The sequence below is a fragment of the Mustela nivalis genome (assembly GCF_964662115.1).
Source record: "Mustela nivalis genome assembly, chromosome: X".
Lineage (NCBI taxonomy): Eukaryota > Metazoa > Chordata > Mammalia > Carnivora > Mustelidae > Mustela > Mustela nivalis.
In genome coordinates, this window is record NC_139040.1 from 67,716,371 (window position 1) to 67,739,749 (window position 23,379).

Sequence of the window (23,379 nt, forward strand, 5' to 3'; positions counted from 1 at the left end):
CCTTGATCACTTAATTAGCTAATAGTATAACAAGATTTTCCTATAAAACTTTCTTCTCTGTATCCAGACCATAAGACTGCCTCAGGAAGAGAAGTTGCCATCTAGCAAGGGTATCTTATTACTTCAGAAATAAACCTCCTTTGGATTCCATCCAAGGCCTCTGGTCTGATACTAAATTGGCTTAGGGAACAGTGCCATGGCAAGGTTCCCAAGTGGTAGTCTTTGCTCTGCTGAAACGACATTTCTTAAGCAAAGTAAATGAATTATAGGCCTTTGGGGGGCTTTTCCCCTTTGAGATTAGGATTACAGCTAAAATGTTCCAAGATAGTAGCTGTTTTAGCCATGTTAGACCCATTACTCTCTTGTAACCTCAACAAAACTCTTGCTCTAAAAAGGATGTAAGTTCACGTGGTCGAGGGGGTCATTGTAGTGTCTCAGTGTTGCCCCTTCTAACTTAATGAGGTGAACATCTGCTCGGTCTGCTTTAAGAGACTCATATGGACCAGATAGTAATCCATGTTAATGGACTTAAAACAACATAGAAGGTGATGTATGATGTATCCGTATACGTGAGTAAGTTTGTAGTGACTACAGTAAGGGTAACATTGGAACCCAACTGTCTGGGTATGAATCCCAGTTTTGTCACCTACTAGCTGTGACATCACCGGTGAGTTACTTAACATTTCTGGACCTCCTCTGTAAAACAGAGTACTACTAATATCTTCCTCACTGGGTGTTGGGAGCATTAAATCATGAATTTAAACAAAGCCCTTAGGAACAATGCTTGACACACTCTCAACCAATGTAAGCAACTATTATGTTTGCATGAGCCAGTGTTTTTTCCTTTTTCGGTAAAATGTATCAATTCACGTATTCAAAGCTCTATGTGATAACATCCGGCTGGAAGGTGAGGTGTTGTACAGTGCAAAGGTGCCTTCTAGGGGCGCCTGGGTGGCTCAGGGGGTTCAATCTCTGCCTTCACTTCAGGTCATGATCCCAGAGTCCTGGAATCGAGCCCCGCATCAGGCTCCCTGCTCAATGGGGAGCCTGCTTCTCCCTCTCCCACTCTCCCTGCTTGTGTTCCCTCTCTTGTTGTTTCTCTGTGTCAAATAAATAAATAAAATCTTAAAAAACATAAAAATAAAGGTGGCTTCTCTTAGCAAAACCTATGAAAATCCTTAGGAGTCCTTCCAAAAACGGAGAAGCAACAGTCACACACACAGAGACATGTTTAACAACAATGAGCAAATGTCCATAAAGACAGTTTACACAGGAACTCAAAGGAATCACTTCGTGGTGGAAACTCCATTGTAATCTTTTATTCCAGATATTTGCCAATGGGGCTTATTTACCTTGAGTAGGTACTTCAGTGAGCTAGTTGGAGGGGCAGGGGTAAGACTACAGCTGGAAGCTAGAGGGGACTGATTGGAAGCATGAAAGCATGAACAAATAGGGGTCAAAGTTCAGGGATGGGGCACTTGGGTGGCTCCTTCTGTTGAATGTCTGCCTTTGGCTCGGGTCATGATCCCAGGGTCTTGGGATCAAGCCCATATCCAGCTCCTTGCTCATCAGGGAGCCTGCTTTCCCTCTCCCTCTCTCTCTCCCTGCTGCTCCCCAGCTTGTGCTCTCTCTCTCTCTCTCTGTCAAATGAATAAATAAAATCTTAAAAAAAAAAAGTCCAGGGATAGACTGAAGAAGACTACAGTGGACTACAGAGTACTAGAGGAGAAATGGATTTTTGAGTAAGGTTTGCAGATCCATCTCCCTTTAGATCGTGAGCAACGTGAAAGCCAGGCCTCATATATACCATGTCTTTAGGCTGGAAATGATTCAGTAAATATTTGTTGCTGGAACTGAATGGAATTGGAATTAAACAGTCCAAGAATGGTGTCAAGGATTTCAAAACGAGCAAGAGCACACAGGCAGAGTGGATTTCTATAGAGTGTCTGGGAATAGTATCCCTGAATGCAGCAGAGACAGATGGAGGCACGGAATTGGCAAAACACCATTAGGAAAAAATAGGCAACGAAACATTGCAGACAAGTCGGAAAAGCTATCTCTAGACATATCTCGGGACTAGCAACTACTGTCATTTTTGTTTATTCCCTGGTAGCGGTCGTGTTGTGGCTGTTGTCCATATGCATAATCCTTTTCATTCATTAATTTATTCAAGGAATACTTATTGAGCACATATGCCAGGCATGTTCTGTCCGTGGGTGTACATGGTTGCAATCATAAATTGCATACCATTTTGTAGCCTGCCTTTCCACTCGCTGTAGCAGAAGCCAGCATCTCCTTGTGCTTTGATGAGCACAAGCTGCCTCATGACAAACAGGTTCCATGGTCAGGAAGGCCTGGGAACACTGCACGTAAGAGCCCTCCTCTTGGCAGTCCACAACTCAATTGCCCATCTGGGGTTTTCCTTCTCTACTGGCCGCCTGAGCATTGGAGAGCCCGAGGGCTCATCCTGGGTCCTCTTCTCTTCTCCTTAGGGAAACTCATCTGGTTTCAGAGCTTTAAACCATTGAGGTTCCAAGGACTCCCAAATTTCTCCCCAGCCCTGAACTGCCAATCCACCTGGCATCACCACTTGTATGTCCTATGGGCACCTCAGATTTCATATACATCAGGTATAACCACTCAGTCCTCTGTCCCTCTCAAACCCTCTCTTCCTCAAATCTTTACCATCCCACTACCATCCACACACTGCTGAAACCCAAGACCTAGGAATTGTTCTGGATTCCTCTCTTTCACTTATCACCCACTTCCCATTCACCAGCCAGTCCAGTTGGCTCAATATTCAAAATCTAACCCAAATCCTTCTGCTTCTCCCCATCTCCGCAGTCACCACCCAGGGCCAAGCCACTGTTCTCCCTGGTTAGCTTGCTTTAGCAGTCTTCTCCCTGGTCAGCAGTCTCCTCATTGGTCTCCTGCCTTCATTGTTGCTTCAATCTATTAGCCACAGAGCAGCCAGAGTAAAAAAAATTTTTTTAATTGAAGCATGTCAGTGACCCTCCTAAAACCCACCAATGGCTTTCCTTTGCTCTTAGAATAGAATCCAAATTCCTCTTTGTGGTCACTGGGTTTCACTCCTGATTCCCCAGCCATGCTGTGCTCCTCTCTATTCCTTGAAAACAGCAAACTCTCTCCCTCCTCGGGGTCTTTGCATTTGCTGTCCCCCTGCCTGGAAGAGTCTCTCTGCAGGCCTGTTGAGGCCTCAGTTCAAAAGTCACCGCAGAGGAACCTTCTGCAATCAGTCAACCCATCTGGACTAGCTCCCCTCCCAGTGCCCATCTATCATGTCACCCTGTTAATTCTGCTGCAATCTGGGGTAACTTAGGGGATATTTATTTGCATTTTGCTTCAGCTGACTGGAATATAAGCTTCATGAGGGCAGGGATCTTGTCTCTCGGTTTCATTGGTGTATCCCCAACACCAGAGGGGTTGAATGAGGGAAAGCGTGATAAAAGCTCTGAGAAGTCCAGGGGTAAAGAAACCTTTTATGTCTGGTATTAAAAAAAGAAAACCTATTCATAATACCCTACGCATTTGGGAGAAAATACTTCAAGAAATTCCAGTAGAGGTATTTTTTTCACATTGCAGTGTAATGGAGTGAAAATTACAGAGGCTTATTATTCAGACAGATGTGTACTCAAATCTTGGTTCTTCTACTCACAACTGTGTGATCTTTGGCAAGTTGTGTCATTCCTCTGAGCTTCAGTTTCTCTGTTTATTTTTTAATAAAAAAATATTTTTATTTATTTATTTGACAGAGAGAGACACAGCAAGAAAGGGAACACAAGCAGGGGGAGTGGGAGAGGGAGAAGCAGGCTTCCCTCCAAGCAGGGAGCCCCATGCGGGGCTTGATCCCAGGACCCCAGGATAATGACCCGAGCCAAAGGCAGACACCTAATGACTGCAGCATCCAGGCACTCCCCAACTTTTAAAAAAGATTTTATTTATTAGTTTGTCTATGGTTAAATGTAAGAAACAGTACAAAGACTTCGGAGGTGATTGTATTAAACTAAATAGAGTAATATACCTAATAGATAGAGTACCTGTCAAAAAGTATCACTCAATAAGTGTTAGTTTCCTTCCTTCCCCATTATCATAATTATGATTTTTACTTAGCGGGACTCAAAGTTGCTTTTCAATGGTTTACTTGTTGAGGGACACTTGAGTCACTTCCAGACTCATTCATAGAGACTTTTCCTTCCTTTGCATAATTTTCCTAGCATAGATTCCCAGAAGTAGGATTACAAGTAAAATGGTATGATCATGTGAAATTTCCTGATGCATATTGCCAGATTTTATTTTAAAGGGATGGCATTTATTCATAGCATGAGTCTCCAGTAACCAGGCATCAATTTGGTACTCTTTCAGCCTGACATATTGTAATTTCTTCCGCCTCCCCTCAATTCAGCTACTATAATAGGCAAAAAATGGCCATTCAGGTTTTAAAATTTTGTATGTCTTTGCTCATTAAGGAAGAGTAGACATTTTCCCATATGTTTGCCTTCTAATAGTATTTATTCTCATCTGTTTGTGCCTTCGCTCAGTTTTCTCTTGCGCGAGCATATTCCTGCTACGGCTTGCAAGGACACAGGCTGGCGGCTCCCAGCCCCGCTCCGATGTGTCCGGCAGAGCGGGGCTGGGTGAGGGTTGGAGCTGTTGTCCACCCCCTTTGGAAATCTGGGAGCTGCTTCTCTCTTGATTGGCCGCCTGTGGTCTTTTTCCTAGACTCCTTTTCTTTCAGCCCTTCCCGTAAATTTGGTGTAACTCACCCTTGTGTCCCGGGTCTTTAAAAAATGTTCTTGGTGTGAAATAGGACATAGACACATGAAGAAAAGTGCTTCCGACAAATGGACAGCTGGTAGGCTTGTAAAAATAGTTACAAGTGCGCACAAGTGTGACCACCGCCCAGGTCCAAAAATAGAACTTTGCCCATACCAGAGAATCCTCCCCTGTGTCTTCACCAATTGCAGTTGCCGCTTCCACGTCCAAGGAGCCACTCTCTTAACATTTAGGATAACAATCTCCTGGCTTTCCTTTATTGTTTCACCACCTACCTCTGCATCCCTAAGGAAGAATTCCGTTTCTTGGCTTTTGCATTCATACAAACGGAACCATCCTGTATGCGTTCCTTTGCATCTTCCTTCTTTTGCTCAACTTTATATTCCCATGCTCCACACATGTTGTTACAAGTGCTGTCGTTTAATTGCTTTTGCTGTACAGGATCCCACAGTTTGGGGGCACCTGGGTGGCTCAGTCAATTGAGCGGTAGACTCTTGATTTTGGCTCTGGTCATGATCCCAGGGTCATGAGCTCAAGCTCTGAGCTAGGTGTGGAGCCTATTTAAGATTCTCTCTCTCCCTCTGACCCCTTTCCCAGTTGCATGCACGTGTTCCCCACCCTTCTCTCTCAAAAAATAAAAAGAGGAAGAATCCCGCAGTTTGCCCATTCTCCTCTTGATGGACTGTCCGGTTATTTCCAGTTTGGGCTGCCATGTGGGATGTGCTGTGAATCTCCTATATCTCTTTTGGAAAAGATGTACACATTTGTCTAGGTTAAATAGCTAGGAGTGGAATTGCTGGGTACTGGGAAATGTGTATCTTCAGCTTTAACAGATAAACACAAACTGTTTTCCGAAGTGGTTGAAATCAATTTAGATGGCCATCAGCATCCTATCAGTTTCTGTTCCTTCATGTCTTCCTCAACACTAGTTACTGCCAGGCTTAAAAATGTTTTGCCAGTTTGGGGGTACGAAATGGTATGTCATCATGTGTGTATGTGCGTTGCAGCTTTGTTGAGCTATAATTGATGTACAACAAATTGCACATATTTAGAGTGACAACTTGATGAGTAAACATCTGTAAAACCAGAAACTGAGATAATGAACACAACCATAACACCCGAAAGTTTCCCTCTGCCCCTTTGTAATCCATCCTCCCTCATTCCTCAGGTCCCTGTTGATAGATGGGACTAAGCATCGTTCCATGCTTACTGGATATTTGGATTTCTTCTTTTACCACAAACCCATGTAAGTCTCTTGCCCATTTTTTATTAAGTTCACTGTATTTTTGTTATAATTTGTAGGAGTTCTTTGTGGATTCTGAATACTAGTTCTGTGTTGGTTATGTGCATGGCAAATATCTTTACTTTGTTGTGGCTAGCCTTTTCACTCTATAAATGGTCTCCTAGTTTTAAAGGAGCTGAATTTTAACACTTTTCCTTTATAGTTAGTGGTTTTGTGTCCTGTTTAAGAAATCTTTCTCTGCTCCGAGGTCATGAGGATATTCTCCTGTATTATCTTCCCAGAGTCTTATATCTTTGCTGTTCATATTTAGATTTTTATCTATCTGGAGATATTTCTTAGTATGGTATGGGGCTCCTTTTTTATCATGTGAAGTAAATGAAATAGGATGATAGGGTTCTCAACATTTACTGAGCTCCTACGGCAACAAGTCAAACAAAGCATAAAGGGATACAAGAGAAATTTACATGGCAGAATTGGCAGAGCATATTGGATGTTGCAGAGAAGGAGACATCTGGGGAGATGCCCAGGCCTCTGGTTTGTGCCAAATGAGTGGGTGGTGATACGATTCACCTAGGTAGGAAACAGGGAGAGGAGCAGTAGAAGTGGATGACACGACAGGGAAAGCTTGCAAAGGAAAAGGAGAGAATGCCTAGAACACAGGCCTGAGGAGTCCAGTGCTTAAAGAAAGAGTGGAGGGCAAAGCAAAGGAAATTGTGAAGGAGTTGTCAGATAAATGAGAGGGGAGCCCGCAAGAGTGTGGGGTCAAGGAGGTCAAAAGAAGAGGCTTTGGGGGAAGGAGGCAGTGATCCATAGTACCAAGTGCTTCAGCGATACAAGATAAGGATCAAAAGCCTCACTGGATTTTTTTGACACAAAGATTTTTGGTGGTTCTCAGGACAGCAGACCTAGTATACGGATGGAGGCAGACATCAGATCAGAGAAAGTGGTGAGAGGCATGTGGTCAGTGCTGACAATTACTTTATGGTGTTAGTCTTTTTTTTTTTTTAAGATTTTATTTCTTTATTAGAGATAGACACAGCAAGAGAGGGAACACAAGCAGAGGGGGTGGGAGAGGGAGAAGCAGACTCCCTGCCAAGCAGGGAGCCTGATGCGGGGCTCGATCCCAGGACCCCGAGATGGTGACCTGAGCCAAGGCAGAGGCTTAGCAGCTGAGCCACCTGGGCACCCGGTATGATGTTAGTCTTAAAGAGAGGAGATGATGAGGCACCGTACAGTAGCTGGAAAGGGATGTGAGGTCCAGGAAGAGTGATTTTTCAGATGGAAAGATGTGGATCTGTTTTTGTTCTAACCAGAAGGAGTTAGGAGAAAAGAATCCCCTGGGACACCTCATGGACCTCCACATTGCCTCATTATTTCCAGAGAGAGAAAGAGACCTCCTCCCTCAAGAAGTCTGTACCATCTCAGCTGGTGACTTTTCTTCCTATTTCGCTGAGAAATTAGAAGCAGCCAGAAATGAACTTTCCCAGGCTCCAACATCTGCAGCAGTCCTCTACTTGCTTCTGTGCCCAAACACTCTGCCTTCTGTCCTGTTTCTATGGAGAAAATGTCCCTTACACTTATAAAAGTCATCCAATCCTTCCTCCTATGTTCAGGATATTACTCACTTTTTTTTAAAAAAAGGATTTTATTTATTTATTTGACAGACAGAGATCACAAGTAGGCAGAGAGGCAGGCAGAGAGAGAGGGAAGCAGGCTTTCCGCAGAGCAGAGAGCCCGCTGCAGAGCTTGATCTCAGGACCCTGGGATCATGACCTGAGCTGAAAGCAGAGGCTTTAATCCACTGAGCCACCCAGGCGCCCCTCTCACTTTTTTTTTTTAATTTGAAGAGAGAGAGAGAGAAAGAGAGAGAGAGAGAGAACATGAGCAGAGAGAGGGGCAGCTGGAGAAGGAGAAGCAGACTCCCCACTTAGCAGGGTGCCCTACCCTGGGCTCGATCCCAGGACCCAGGGATCATGACCTGAGTCGAAGACAGATGCTTAATGACTGAGCCACCCAGGAGCCCCCATCTCTTATCTTTTCATGGGCTTCTGCTTCATCAATAGTTCCTTGCTCTCGGATGATTTCCATCGGTATACCAATGAGCACCCATCTCTCTCATCCTCAAAAATACTCTTTCCACTTTGTCTCCCCCACCAAATAATGCTCCTATTGCTGTGCCTTCCTTCACAGCAAAAACTCTCCAAAGGCTGGTCGGTTGTCATTCTTTTCACTCCCTCTCTTTCCATTCTCTATCCAACTAGCTCCAGTTGAGGTTCCATTTTGCAACTCTGCTGAAACTACCTTCCTCACCCATCCGACAGCCCAGTGGTTACATGTCAGTCCTCGTATTGCTTGATCTCTCAGCAGCACCGGACACAGCTGATCACTCCTTCCTTCTTGGAAAACCTTTCTTGTTTACTTTCATGATGCCACATTCTCTAGGTGTTCTCCTTCTGCTCTGTCTCAATTTTCTTTGCTGACTCCCTTTTCTACCCAGCTTCCAAGTTTTGGGGGGCCCTACATCTCTGCCTCAATTCTCTCCTCTATCTACACTCTCCGTAGGTGAGCTTATTTGGCACCAAGGCATAAACCACGCCTATATGCTTATGGCTCTTAGATCTGTATATCTAGCTCTGACCTCTCACCTTAGCTCCAGGTATAACCTATTATCTACTTGATATTTCCAGCTCTATAACTAATAGGAATCTCAAACTTAATGTGTTCAAAACATAACTTCATTCTCCTCAGCTCAAAAGTCACCTCCTGAGAAATGCCTCCCTGGACCACCATATTCAAAATAGTTCTCTCTTATCACTTTCTATCATAACATTTGACTGTATTTCCTCAATAGCCTAAAATGATCTTGTTAGTTTATTAACACATTGTCTGTTCCCTCATGTTGGAATGTATGCACCTGAAAGTCAAGAGCCTTGACTGTTTTGCTTACCATTATTGTCCGAGCTCCTAACACAGTGTCTGTCACACAGTGGGTGCTTAATTAGTATTTGTTGAATAAATGTTCATTGGAAAGGAGAAATTGGAGGTAGAGAAGGGATAAGGAAGCATGCACATACAGATGGGATAGCGGATTTGCTGTTAGGACAGTAATGGACTTCCTGTCTGATGGTTTCTACTTCCGTTGAGAAGTCATTTCCCAGAGAAGTAGCAGGGGGAGGTGCTAGTGGAGGGCTTTGAGTCTGAAGAGAATGGAGGTTTGAAGTTGTGATGAATAGGAAAGAAGGATGATCATGGAACCAGAGAAGGATTTTTTTTTTTTTTTTAGTAGAGCTGCAGGCCCCTTTTTAGTAGGAGAACCAGTGTCTTCTCCAGCAGCCTGGATGTAGGAGCAGAGACTGTGGACAATTGGATTGATCCAGGTGGGGTTGTGTCTGGCAGAGGGGTGGAAGGACAACAGAACAAAAGTAGTTGAGGATGTTTGCAAGAAAGTGGTCAAAATGCTAGAGCTGAACTAACTGGTGAAGAAGTTAAAAGACAGATAAGGGCTGAGAGATAATGGAGCAGTAGGCTGATCTCCACAAGAGCAGGGATTACATTTATCCCATTCAAAACTGTATCCCCAGTATTTGCTGCCTTGTTTGTGGTAGAAGCCTACTGAATATTGAATGAATGAATGAAGCTATTAGAGGTCTCGTGAAATTCGACAGTGTAATGTAATTGAATGAGAGAGAGAGTTAAGAAGGTGTGAGGTAGTGGGAGATTAAAGTTAAGATGTCAGTGAGATGGCAATTCTGGGGGATAACGAGGTCCATTTGTGACCCTGCCAGTGGGTGATTGGAGCAGAAAAGGAGGTCATCAGAGATGAGTAGGCCAAAGAAAAGAGAAGCCAGGGAATTACAATGGGGCTCTTACATGAATATTCAAATGGTCCCAGATTTTGGCAAGTCTAGACGTGGGATGACAGACTGAGAAATTCAGCAACTACAGTCTGAAAGTTGCAGCGGTGGGGAGTAAGGAAGGGACCCACTCCAGCACCAGATGCAAACGTACTTGTGGGTGGTGGGGAGGATGGGAAGGATCTCTGAGGAGAGGCCTACAGGAGAAATGGAGTTCTCAAGAGTGATCCAGTTTTCAGTTAAAGAAGGTAAAGTGGGGGCCTTCTGTCTGGATTGTAGGGCTATTAATCTCTAGAATTGGGGTTCCAGTGGGCCCAAGTGAAAAGAATGGGAGGGGAGGAGTGGAAAGTTGAGTAGCAGAGCAGAAGCTTAGAACAATGTGAAGGAAGTACTGAAAGAGATGACCAGGGGCCGCTGGGGGGCTCAGTCATTTAAGCGTCTGCCTTTGGCTCAGGTCCTGATCCCAGGGTCATGGGATTGAGCCCCACATCGGGGTCCCTGCTCAGTGGCGAGCCTGCTTCTCCCTCTCCCTCTGTCCCTGCCCCCCCCCCACATCCCCGCTTATGCTCATGCTCTCTCTCTCTCTCAAATAAAAAATAAATAAATAAAATCTTTTTAAAAAGAAAAGAGATGACCAGAGGCATTTATTTCCAGGGTGGTGACGCCTAGATAATAGGAACATGAGGCCCGTTGGTCCCGGTCCCGACTGCTCAGTGAACTAGTCTCAGCCATGGCCCTGTTGGACAGCAAGCTCCGCGAGGTTGGGTGTGATGTCTGTTGGTCACGATTCCGCCCTCAGCCCCTAGGGCTCTGCTGGGCACATAGACAGAGCTTGTGACAGTCCTGCTGACTGGACGGAGGAGCACACAACGCCTGGCCCATGGTGCTTGATACATGCCAGTGCCATTTTATTCCTGGCATTTTATGATGGATTGACTTATTTATTAGCACAGGTGACATGTCCTTGGAGAAGGTTTGTTACCAGGCATTAATGAGGCTTGGGAAAACCCGAAGTCCAATTAAGGCTCTCCAACAGTCAACAGGTGACTCCAACTTAAGAAAGCTACAAACCTCATCCCATGAACTGTACTCTTGTCTGAGGTAAGGAGTGGGAGTCGGAAAATAAGAACTTGTGTTTAATTGGCCCTGTTTCTGGGAGAGACACCTGTGATGGACATAGAGCCTTGCAGCCCAGGTCTCCCTTCAAGGGCAGACTTGTTTCTCTGGCTGCCAGGAGTGCTGTCGGCAAAAACCTTTCTTTAGCCATCAGCTCCCTTGGAGATCACCTCAGCTAGAGAGGGTCACCTCACCCGAGGTCAGGCCCTTGGTCAGGCAGCCCACAGCCAGTCACTGGAGCAGGGCTATGTATGAAGGCCTCCCTTTGGCCCAGGGCGGGACAGCTCTGATGGGTCAGTGTGATACCCGAGCTCGCCATCAAGTCGCCGAGGGCTCTGTGGTCACCACATTGCCACCCTTTCCTCCTTCTACTGAAGCCTGTTGCCTTCCCTCTTTCCCACAGATGTCGATCCCCGGGGCATTCCCTAATAAATATCCTGCTCACCAAACTCCACCCCAGAGTGCTTCCTGGGGGCACCCCAACCCACAGCTATGCCTTGATGCAAGGTTCACAGGCTCACATGCCTTCAGGGCCATAGCAGGCAGTATACGTGCATGAAGCTGGTTGGGTTTACTACAACAGGGAGTGATGGGGAACTAGGTAAAGTGGAAAAATTGTGTCCCACCTACATTTTCAAAAATTGAAAAACATGGAGGGGCGCCTGGGTGGCCCAGTCTGTTAAGCATATAACTTTTGGTTTCGGCTCCGGTCATGATCTGAGTGGTAGGATCAAGCCCCATGTAGGACTCTGCACTGAGCAGGGAGTCTGCCGGAGACTTGCCCTCTGCCCCTCCCCCCACTCGCATGCACTTGCCCTCTGCCCCTCGCCACACTCGCATGCACACACTTGCGCGCACACACACATTCTCTCTCTCTCTTTCTCAAATAAAATCAATAAGATCTTTAAAAAATTTTGAAAAAGAACATAGTGTAATCCAGACAGTGTGTGGGAGCTCAATTCAGCCTGCAGGCTTCCTGTTTATGACCTGTGCTGTATTGTTTTATTTTTTCAAGATTTTATTTGTTTGTTTATTTAATTTTTTTAAAAAGTGGGATCCACACTGGGTATGGCCTGAACTCATGACCCTGAGCTCAAGACCTGAGCTGGGATCAAGAGTCGGACGCTTAACCGACTGAGCAACCCAGGCGCCTCAAGATTTTATTTTCTTCTGAAGCAATCTCTGCACCCAACGTGGGGCTCAAACTTACAGGCTCAAGATGAAGAGTCATGTGCTCTACCAACTGAGCCAGCAGGGTGCCCCCACAACCTCTGCTTTAAGTGTGTTCTCTTCTTGGTAAATTAATATACCATATCCTGCCTTTGACATGTCTTTTGTGAGTTTGGTCAGTGTGGGTCAGTCCCTAAAAGCTTCCCCAATTCATGGTCTGGTAGCTCAAGGGGGCCCCGACCCTGCCAGGGTGATCACTTGACTTGGAACCACAGGGTCCACTGAGGTACTGCTTGCCACGAGGCCCACCTCAAGCCAGCCTGTCTCTGACCTTTATCTTAAATCCTAACATCTGCCATGGTCTGAGAGTTGCCTTGCCCTTCCTCCCCCTTCCCTTGTGCACCTTCTAGATTGTTTCCAGCTCTGTTGTGTCTTTTTGGAAGAATAGCCTGGTATTGTCAAGGGCATGAGCTAATAACGCAGGGCCTGAAGAGACAAGGATGCCGGCTGCAAGGGCCTTGACTTTACATGCATGGGCCAGTGGGGAGCAGACAGCAAAGCTCCTTTCAGATGCAAGTTGACCCTGAAATACAGCTGTCGATACCTGCATGGTGGGATCTGACTATTTTTGAGGGATGGTGATGGGAAGTGACCAGGGCTACATCTGGTTCGTGGGTTTTTTGTTTTGTTTCTTTCTTTCTTTCTTTCTTTTTTTTTGTGCTCCCAGCCCAGACTCACTCTTCTCTGCCCTGCTGAATGGCTTCATCAAGCCAGAGAACAAAGAGGGAGTGCGTGCCCTAAGCACAGTTGCCATGGCAACCTCCTCCTTCCGGGAGCTTGGAAACGGCTGCCCACTTCACCAGAACCTCACCTTGTCTGCAGGCCATAAGCGGTTGTATTCGAATCCCTGAGATGAAGTCCTCGAACATGAATTACCTGCCAGTGTAGCTTAGGTTCACTGCTGGGTGGGCCAGGTACCTGCGAGACACCATGTCCTGCATTATTGGCTCTGGGCTCTCAGGGGTCTGTGAGAATAAAACCCCCTGTGTGGGGGTCCCACACTTGTGTGGTCAGTGACAGAGGCTCACGACCTCGGCTTAGTGTCTGAATAAAGGCATCACTGCTACAATGAAAACCAGAGGGTGAGACAGAAAATGATTTTTAACAGAAACAATTTATTTTGAGAAGACACAAACAGCTTTAGCTATATAAAGAATACGCTTCAATGGCTGGTAGCAAGCCAGTATGGAATGCTTAAAAAAAAGAGAGAAAGATAGAAAAGAAAGGAAAAGAAAAAGAAAAGAAAGACAAGAAAAACCCTTTGTCTGATCTCCCCGCAGAGGGCTTCCTTCCATTGTGTGTTAGAATTCTAAAAAAGACTGGGATGATGATCTCTCCTAGTTTCTGCTGCTTCCTGAAATTTTTATCCAGGGACACTGTCTCTTCACTGGGGGAATGGCCTTATCTCCACCTTCCAGTTTAGGACATTGGTCTGTAAATTCCAGTCTCCCTTATTTTTCTTAAGTGAGTTGTTGGCATTTAGTAAGCACTGCATGTGGACCTGACAAAAGTCTGTCTCCTGACTATGCACAGTAGGACCAGTCAATCCTTCCTTATTTTGCTTTCAGCAGGTGCATAGTTCTTTTGCTTCCTTAGAGATCAAGGTATAAGCATGGTTCCCCTCCTCAGTCTGACAATCTTAAACCGAAGGTGGGAAGAAACTGTTTCGCAGATGCTTTCACATAGGGAGATCCTGAAAGGTACTCGCTCATGCCTCTGACTTTTTAGAAATTTAGTTTCTAGTAACGGGGGAGATCCCTGGGCTCAAACGACAGGAAGCAAGTAGAAAGGTCCTAAAAAGCAATTTGCTTCGGTAGGAAAAACTGCAGCCTCAGAGGTATGTCTGAGTGACCGAGTGCCTATCGAATGAAAGTCCTAGCACTCTGTATGTCAGCCTGTCCACAATTGTCACAGACGAGTTTCTTCTAATGACTTCCTGAGAGAAGCAGAAAGAAGTGTTCAAAAGACAAGAAAAAGGGAAATGCCACTGGAGCCCCAACAATCCCCTTCTCATTGACCAGACGTAGAGCTGGACCAGAGACCTGATGAGAACACTGGATGGAGTGTGTGCTTGTGCACAATGGTGTGTGTGTGCGTATGTGTGCGTGTGTGTGAAAGAGAAAGAGAGAGAGACAGAGAGAGAATTAGTCAACAGAGCCTTCACAGTCCCAGTGGAGAAACTATGCTCACATGCACAGGCACACGCCTTCCTCATTCATGCCCCTCAAGGCTTATGTGAGCAAATGGGAAAATGTGAATCTGAGGTTTAGACTTCCAAGTAGCATGAGAGGTAGAGATGGGCATGAGATGGAGAGAGTTGTGAAGAAGCTTTAGGGAGTCTTCTTCTCCTCCTCCTTCTTCTTTTTTAAAGTAAATTCTAGGCCCAGTAAGGGGCTTGAACTCACAACCCCAAGATCAAGAGTTGTATGCTCTACCAACTGAGCCAGCCAGGCACCCCTAGGGAATCCTATTAAAGGTTCAGAAAACAGGAGGCGGTGGTGTGTCACATGTTTGCTGGGGGCCGGGGCGGGGGAGGCACCGGGCTTCCCAAGGAGTCCATCCCCCCTTGGGACTGGGGGCCCAAGAGGCAAGGGGTTGAGGCAGGTAAACACTGTGGGAGCAGAATACTTTTTATACCTTGTTGGTTTTCTTGCTGGGCCTAAGTATAGAACAGATCCAAATGGAATTATAGAAAATGGACACACGGACATTCTGGGTTTTAAAAACAGCCATGGGGACCAAGAGGGCTGGTGATTTTCCTAGGAAATTGTAGACTGGATTGGATCCTCACGACCTGGGCCACCAGACTTTCCAGAGACAGCCCTAAACTCACAATGGTAATATGGGGCAGGGCAAGCCAGATGACCCAGGGCAGGGGTGCCCAGCCACAGTTTGGGAGACTAGTGATGGGACAAAAGAAATAAGAAAACTCAGAAATCCATTCTTCCCTGCCAGTTTACCCTAAACTTGAGGAAGTAGAGGCACATTGGATAACTAGGACAGGAGGTCTGGGAAAATGAATGAGGGTTTCTACACCAAGGTAGTCACTGAGAGAGAGAGAGACAGAGAGAGAGAGAGAGAAACACCATGATGAAGAGCACCCTTCTAAAGATTCATGGATTGACATACGCAGCCCTCCTCCACCCACTTCTGTGCTGACTGGTGTGACAGTGTAGTAATTAGATGGGAAGGCAGTGACCCCACATGTGGCCCCCCAAAACCTAAAATACTTACTCTCTGGCCCCTTACGAAAAAAGTGTGTCAACCCTTCGGGTTGAGATCCCACTAATCTCTGAGCATTCCTAAAAATAGAAACCATAGGAGGTCCAGTAGAAACAAGGGAACAATGGAAATAACTGGAAATACCACTCCAACTGACTGGCAGGGCCCTAAAGGGACACCACCTGCAGGTCCACGAATAATAAGGTATGCATGAGCCATAAAAGAAAGCCCAAGAATAGGCAAAGAGAGAGTCACACTGGGCAAAGAATGTTTCAGAAAAGAGTGCATGCAGAGCTCAGTATTGATTAGGGAATTCTATTATTTTCTGATAAGATGGAGATGGAGTTTGAGCCCAGGGACTGACATAACATGAAGCTAGGTGAAGTTTCTAGAACACAACTAAAGACCTCATGAGCATCTTACCGCCTGAAAGTACCTCATAAAGTTTAAGAAGGTAAGGATAAAGTAAATTCTAGGAAAGCCTATGTTGGTTTTCCCTACTTTAAGTAAATACCAATTACAAAAGTTCACACTAAAAAGAAGTAGAGACATTAGGGGACATTGGACTCTTTGTTTTTCAAAAGAAGTCACCAGAAGATTCCCCCACATAAGAGACTTTTTTTTTTTTTTACCAAAAAGTGGAATTTGATCTACAAAAATTCATTTTCAAACCTTAGGGAAAACATATACAAAGTAGGGAACATATACTGAATTTGGAGGGGCAAAGAATGTTCCTAAATTGAAAATGAGATTTGTCTTCGATTCAACTAAAGAAATCTTGAGCATTTTCCATTAAAGCATAGATAATTAATTCACTGAACTATCCAGGAAATTCATATGTTGTAAAAGTAGAAGCCAGCTGTGGGTCATCTCTAAATGCAGTGCTTTAAACGCAAACACACTGGCCCCAGAGACAGGAGACCTGGGATTGAGGCCAGACCCTGCTACTGTATACATGACCTTGTGTAAGTTATTTGACCTTTCTGGGCCTCATGTGTAAAATGAGAGGTTGGTCCCTTTCAGTTCTAACATTCCAGGATTACAGATAAATATAAAAATCAGAGCAATACAACAACTTAGAAATAAGAAATATTCCCCAAGGTAAGCTTTGGAATCAGTAGAAAACAGTAGCACTGAAATATAATAAAAAGAAGAAAATTTTAACTACTAGCCAGAGTAAATATATCTCATTTAAAAATTAATGAAAAGATTTGTCATTTACAGTTGATCGGGAGAGGTTAAGAACACACAGATTGATACTTCTTCACCATCAGGCATATGGAGTTGAAAATGCGTTTGGGGCGACTTATACAATGAGCACAGTGCTGCGTCCGCATGCATAACATCTTACAAAACTGGACGTTAAAAAATAAAAAGCTGAACACCACATAGGGAATAAGTTCCTATAAAGCTTGCCTTGAAGGAGAAGCTGAGAGGGGTTAACTGGTTGTTCCAGTTCAGATTTTGTCGGTGGATCTGTTGATATCCAATTCCACTACGTAGGCAAAAATCTTAAAACCAGAGCCTCGTCGAGAACAGCCACCACGGTGAAGATGGGTGTTTAAGGGTCGGCAATACCAAACAAATAGAACACTTCTTCCTTTTTCCTATTCGTGAATTACAAAAAAAAAATTAAACCCCAAACAGGCCAGATGTCCCAGCTAAGTCAAATCAAAGGCTTTGCAGGGTAAGCAAGTAGTTGATTCAGTCTGATCATTTCTTAATACCAAATAAATGTACACCCGACCAACACGACAATGTACATCACTTGGCCAGATACAGATCACTCTAATGACAGCAGAAACGACAGGAAAGGCTGGAACCATCTGGACAGTCGGAGCGCTAGGGATTCAGGGGCGTGAAGAAGTAACATCACTGGAATAAACACAACGCGCGTGCGAACACACACATACACAGACACACATCCCAGGGCTGCTGCTGCTGCTAGTTCTGAGATCACGCTCGGTTTTGGGCTTTGCTGAGTGAACATATACACGCATTTCACACAACCCATTACTTATGCAAATGTGTTTTTGCTACACTTATTAAAAGCGCCTCAAATATTTGTCTCTAACCATTTACTACTATATTCCTATGTTTCAGAATATTCTAGGACTTCATTTCACATCATTGTTTAAATTACAATTCTTGTTGTCCTTTGATGAAGGCAGCTGTTTGTACCTCTTTCCTACTCTCTTGTCCTCTTAAATTGCTAGTATCTTTGTGACTTAAGGCTGAAACACAGGCAAAGGCTTTGGAGGGACTGCATGCCCTGGCAGAGATCTGGTCTTTCTCACACCAAGCGTAAGTGATAGCACAAAACATAAATAAGGGTAGGGGAAGCAGAGGCTTGATTTCAGTAACATTGTACCTCCAGGAAGTTTAATGATCACCACCAACACTGGGCAACCCACATCGATCAGACATTGACTGGACAGTTTCACCTTTCACGAGCAGGACGCAGTCTCACAAACTCTAACTCCTTGTGTTCTTTCACTAAAATGATTCGTATGACTTCTATTTGTGTCAAAATGTCACTGTACAATATGAAGAATCTCAGCCTTCTCCATGGCTTTCAGGAGCCTTTTCCGAGAGCCTCTTGGTAGATGTGGTCCCTTTGTCCCTTGTCCAAGAGGACAGCTCTGGGGATCAGGACTCTATACCCAACCACCAGCAATGTAATGAAATAATTCCAGGAGACTAAGGTATTTTCTATATTCTGGAGTTAGCTGTCAGGGAATTCGGCCTTTCCATGTTGAAAAATACACTTTGGCAACTAATTGGTGCCTAACATTCTACAAGTAGAACTTCAATTCCTTTGGCTTAAGGCTTTTCCCCTGTTACAATGCAAGTGACCCTCAAAAAAGGTAGCATTAAGCCTTACAATGTCATAGTAAAGGACTTCATCCCTTTCCTGAGAGCATGGTTTTCTGAGTGAGAAGAACAAACGAGGAGGCACTCAGGAGAGTTGGTGCTGGGAACCAAGGTCTGGGGAACATGGACCAGAAAGAGGACAGAGAGCGTCCCAGTGGCAGGCCTCCAACTCATTCACCATCTTGCTGAAGGGCAGCCCTTGTCTGCATCCCTACCGAAATGGGGGCTAACTTGCCACTCAAAGCAGGTTGCTTGGAAATCAACCATGTTTTCTGATCATAGTGAAGGCTCTTTGACATACAGGCATACAAAGGTTGAGAGAAATGGGAAAAGAAATGGTAATAAAATATTTGGTACAACGGCAGATAGGGAGTCGTCAATGGAACCACACTAGTGCATGGATAGAAGATAAACCGATATTTATAGAGTGCAAAGTGCAGGGCTGGGACGAGGGTAAGGCATGTGCGCGGCTCCCGAGAGTGGGCACCTCATTCATGTCACTCTGGTCCTGGCCCTGGCAGATCTGGTTAAAGTGAAAGCTTGCTACTGCATTGATACACTTGGTGAGGATGGAAGGCTGCCCTGGTGAGGACCAGAGAGCCCTGGCCATGAACTCATCTTTTCTCAGGGATGGTTTGTGAGGAAGAGGGCAAGTGCATGGACAGATCTGCTCAGACAGATAGGTACAGTGGGATTGCGAGCTGATCTGTGTCGTCTAGAGAGTTAATTAAGATGGATATCCGGTGAAATGCACATTGTAAGCCTTGTAGAATTTCCTCCATCTTTGCACATTCGAGGTAATGCCTTCCAACTAACTGGTCGACTTATGGTCATAAGGCTAATGCAAACTCTTTTGCTGCCTGTGGTCCCGCCTCCTCAAAGTGTACGCTATCAGCAGGTCATGGGAGTTGGGACTGAGGGACAAGTTTGGGCCGGGGTGGGAGGGAGCCAGGCAAGAGATAACGCAGGCAAAGGAGAGGAGGCACTAGCAAGACTTCCTGTTGTACCAAGAATGGCTTGCTATCTCCCCTCAACATTTGAATCACAAACATGTAATGAATGCCCACCTAGAGCAAAGCACTCCTAGCTACCCATTAACCAATCCTGGGGATGACTCCCTCTACTCGTGACTAGACTGAGGTCAGTCAGCAGAGCTACCTGCTGCTATTGGCTGGAATCAGAGCAAGCAAGAAGGATGGAAACAACTTGAATGGGAAGCTGACCTCCTGGGGTCAACTTCACTTCACTTGTTATCGTTATTATCTACACAAGTAACAGTGGCAGGAAGAGGTTCTCTGAAAGCCTGCCTGGAGGGGCTTTCAGCCTGTCTTCTCCAGTCTTAGCAGAGTAGGTGTACGAGACAGCGAGACAGCAAACACTGGGCTATGAGCGGCAGTGGGAGAGAGCTAGTTGGTGTTACGATAATCACGGGCGTGAAATAGGTTGACTGTTAAGAGCAGGAAGATGTTTGATGTTATGGCCCTCATGGACTAAAAAGGTCTACAGTTTGGTGGTTTGTTTGGGATTAGGTCCCCTGCTGCAAAATATTAAAGGAATATTTCCAGTCCTTGGTGTTCCCTCTAGCCACACCATCACTACCCCAAATCCTCCTGTGCTAATGAAAACACCACTGGGCATTTGAGGGCCATAATAATGATGCAGAAGACGTTCTAAGAATCCCATATACAATTAAAAAAAAAAAAAAAAGAATCCCATATACAGGTATACAGACTGCTGCAGAGGAAAGCAAGACTTTATGTTAAAACATAAAGGCATATGGGCATTCAGCTTAGAATGTTTCGGGGAAACCATCAGGAATAGCAAGGTGAGGGGAGAGGCAAAACCCGCCTAGAAGTAGCAAACGAGAAGCTTCCAGAAAAACCAGCAGATGTAACAAATCCTATACTATGTGAGTCTCGTATTCGGCTTGAGTTCAGCTGTTCAAAGTCGTTCCCAAGGAGAAGGCCCTGGCAGCATTACACTTTTGTTAGGCCAAGGCACAAACACCCCTTCATTTCCCTACAGAGGAAAATGTTTCCATCTTTTGGAATTCTGAGGCTGGGGCAGACCAAGTGTGGCGTCCATATATAAATTCAGGACAGGAATGAGTCTATTTTATGTCAGGCAACCCCCCTGAAATTTGATCAGGACCTTCAAACCAAATAGTTGGGATGTTTTTGAAAGCAACTGGGTACTCGCTGCTTATTATTTTAAGTGGCCTCTGCCTAAACCAAGGGCAAGTGCAGATTGCGAAGAAGTTGGTGAGCCTGCCCTGTACTCAGAAGTCTAGAATTCAGAACTGTACCAACCAAGGGCCTAGGCCTAAGGCTTCTAAGCGAGAGGCCCAAGTCTCCTCAGCTCTCAGTGTAGATTTTCAGCTGCTCAGTCGGCTAGAGTGTGGGCTGTGGAGCTAAGAGCTTGCTTCTCATTGGTGAGCGAGGCGGCCTATCAAAATCAAGAACTGTTTGTCTCTGGGGCACTTTCTGCATCCTCCAGGAGGTTGGCCAATGAATCCGTTTGGGACGGGGGGATGGCGGTAGTGAAGGAGGAAGGGGTCCAGGAAGCAGGCTACAATTTCATTTGACTTTGCTTTTCCCTTCTTGGGAATATGGACAATTAACCCTCCATTAATGGTCAGCCAGTTTTTGTTTAATGCGTTGTCTGTTTTTTTTCCCCCAAACTCCCAGCAACCAGACATATGAAAATCAAATGAATCATTCCTCTTGCCCTGCTTAGAAAATTGAACTGACAAGTGCCTATAAGCTTGTGTGTGTGTTGTGTGGGGGGAGGGTGGGGGGGTGGGGGGGGTGTCACAGGTATTGTTCTGGGGCTCTGTCAGCATCCTATTTCCTCCAACCCCTCTACTCCCCCACAGCATAGTTAATTGGAAGTTGGTCACATGGTGGAACATAAATGGCAAAAAAAAAAAAAAAAGATAGCCCTTTTTTTGGCGTTATGGGCCACAGCAACTTGCAAGGCAGCCTTTTAGGTTTGGGATATATCCTTTTTTTAGTCCATACATTCTTAGTTTTAGAACAGAGTAAGACTTCCTTTAACCAGAACAAAAGCAACCACACACCACAGTCTAAACTGAATGGAGGTGGACAAGTTACACTTACTTTCTCTCCTCCTTGAGACTTTGATGACGCTGTTCCTTCAGCTAATTACTTCCTGTAATGAAGGTTATATGCAAATGAAACGAGGGTTCTTAGAATGCAGCATGAGCTGGGCACCGATCCTAGCTATCCTTGTTGACAGACACTTGAAGAATCTCAAGGCGCACGCGCGAGTCGCCTTGGCTGGATCTGAGAGAACGCATGGCTGCATCTTTTGGTGGCTGAACTTGGTTCACCCAAAGCAACTCAGTCCTGACTTTTTCTAGCTAAAGGGGTGGGGGGAGGGGCTACAGGTTCATCGAAACTCATCACCCTGTTCTCCGTGTAGACAATCAAACTGAAAAAGGCATGAATTTCAAGACAGAGTCACATTCATATTTTGCGTGACAAAAGCCAGCCAATCAACCCCATGCCGAAATAAGTGTACACCCCCAAACCTCTCTGGGGGCGGGGTGCAGAGAGTTTGACTGTGGTTGAAGAGGCCTCAGAGTCTTTCTGCTTCTCCACACGGGGCCAGCAAGGCCTTGCCCCAAAAGTGAATCATCGGCAACGGCACCCCACGACCCCCAGCTTTGGCAGCACCGGTTGGCCCTCACACTGTGCTCCTTGGTGACCAGAAGTCAGGGTCAGAGCAGCTCGGTCAGTGACCGAAAAGATGGCGCAGGTGCTCTTGCGCCTCAGAATTTCTCCTCAGGGTACAGCACTGGAGGGAAAAAAGGAGAAAATCGGTAGTCAGTAACGGCAAGATTATTAAGTGTGAAAATGCAAAATGTCCGAAGGTGACTAAAGTGCCTGATGATTTTAGCTCTAGGTCTAGTGGCCTCTCTCCTGCGGTCCAGAGGGTAAATGGATGGAAAGGACATGTAGGCTCTTTTGTTATTTCCATGACTCCTTCCTAAAACCCTTACTCTTCCCCTTTGTCTACTCAAGTTTAGTGACTAAACTGTTTGCTGAACCCTGGCCTTAGGTACTGGGGTTATCGGTGGTTTCGTAGTCTTTTGAAAATTGTGCAATAATTCTCCGAGCCAGTGGGTTAGTAGTCTTCAGCAGTTCGGCTGCTGAGGGCCGGGACTTTGGGGTTGCCTTGCTCCCCTTTTTCTGTAGCAAGGCCTTGAATTCGTCGTTTCTGCCAGCATCCAGGTTAGCACTGCCACTTGACCCCGCAGAGGCAGCTGACTCACTGACTGGAGAATCAGCTGGATTCTTCCCTGGTGAATGGGAGCTTGGTCTGCTGCCGCCTGCAAAGGTCTCCCCAGGCTCTTTCCAGCCAAGCAGCTTTCTTTTGGACCTAAATAAGAAAAAGTTTGCTTTGAGTGAATTCAATGCGGCAGATGTTTCCTAATGCCTCATATAACTTCACAAAGGCCAGTGACATGATCTGGAAGCTTCTACACAGCAGCCGCGTGAGCAGTTGCACTGACCAGCTTTCTCCCTCTCTCCCTCTCTCTCTCACTGCTAAGTCCTCAGAGTCCCCTGTCTGGCTCCCTGGCTCTACCCTCCTTTCAGTGCCCACAGCTGGAGGGCCTGCAGGGCTCTGGGACCAAGGGAGAATTTAAGGAGTCAAGGCTATTTGCTCAGTGACTCTGACTCAAGACAGCCTGAGGGAACTGATGCTCCTGCACCTCTGGGAACTGGGATTTTTCTAGTTTTTCTCACCAGCAAGCCCTTGCTCTTTGCCCTTGTCCAAGAAGAGAGGGTCCCTATCCGGTCCCCCTTCACCTCCGTTCCTGCTTTGATACCCGGCTCGGTGCCCCACTGCACTTCTCCTTTTAAATTATTTTTTATTGACATAGAATGTATTATTTGCTTCAGGGGTACAGGTCTGGGATTCATCCATCTTACACAATTCACAGCACTCACCACTGCACATACCCTCCCCAGTGTCCATCACCCAGCCACCCCATCCCCACAGCACTTCTTGCTAAGATTT

At 45.6% G+C, this 23,379-nt stretch overlaps 1 protein-coding gene across 12 annotated transcripts in view; it reads right to left on the reverse strand.

The window, feature by feature from the left end:
* Positions 1-13,332: 13,332 nt before the first annotated feature.
* Positions 13,333-23,379, reverse strand: part of NHSL2 (NHS like 2) — an 88,345-nt gene continuing 78,298 nt past the window's right edge. For 9 of the 12 annotated variants that reach the window (XM_082716141.1, XM_082716142.1, XM_082716147.1 and 6 more), the window contains 2 exons: positions 21,453-22,737; positions 13,333-17,066 (listed from right to left, as the gene is read on the reverse strand). In XM_082716141.1, the coding sequence (XP_082572267.1) occupies positions 22,413-22,737 (325 nt within the window). In that variant the 3' untranslated portion in view covers positions 13,333-17,066; positions 21,453-22,412. Of the gene's footprint in view, positions 22,738-23,379 lie in introns of all 12 variants that reach the window. The other 3 variants (XM_082716150.1, XM_082716148.1, XM_082716149.1) reach the window with 3 other exon arrangements.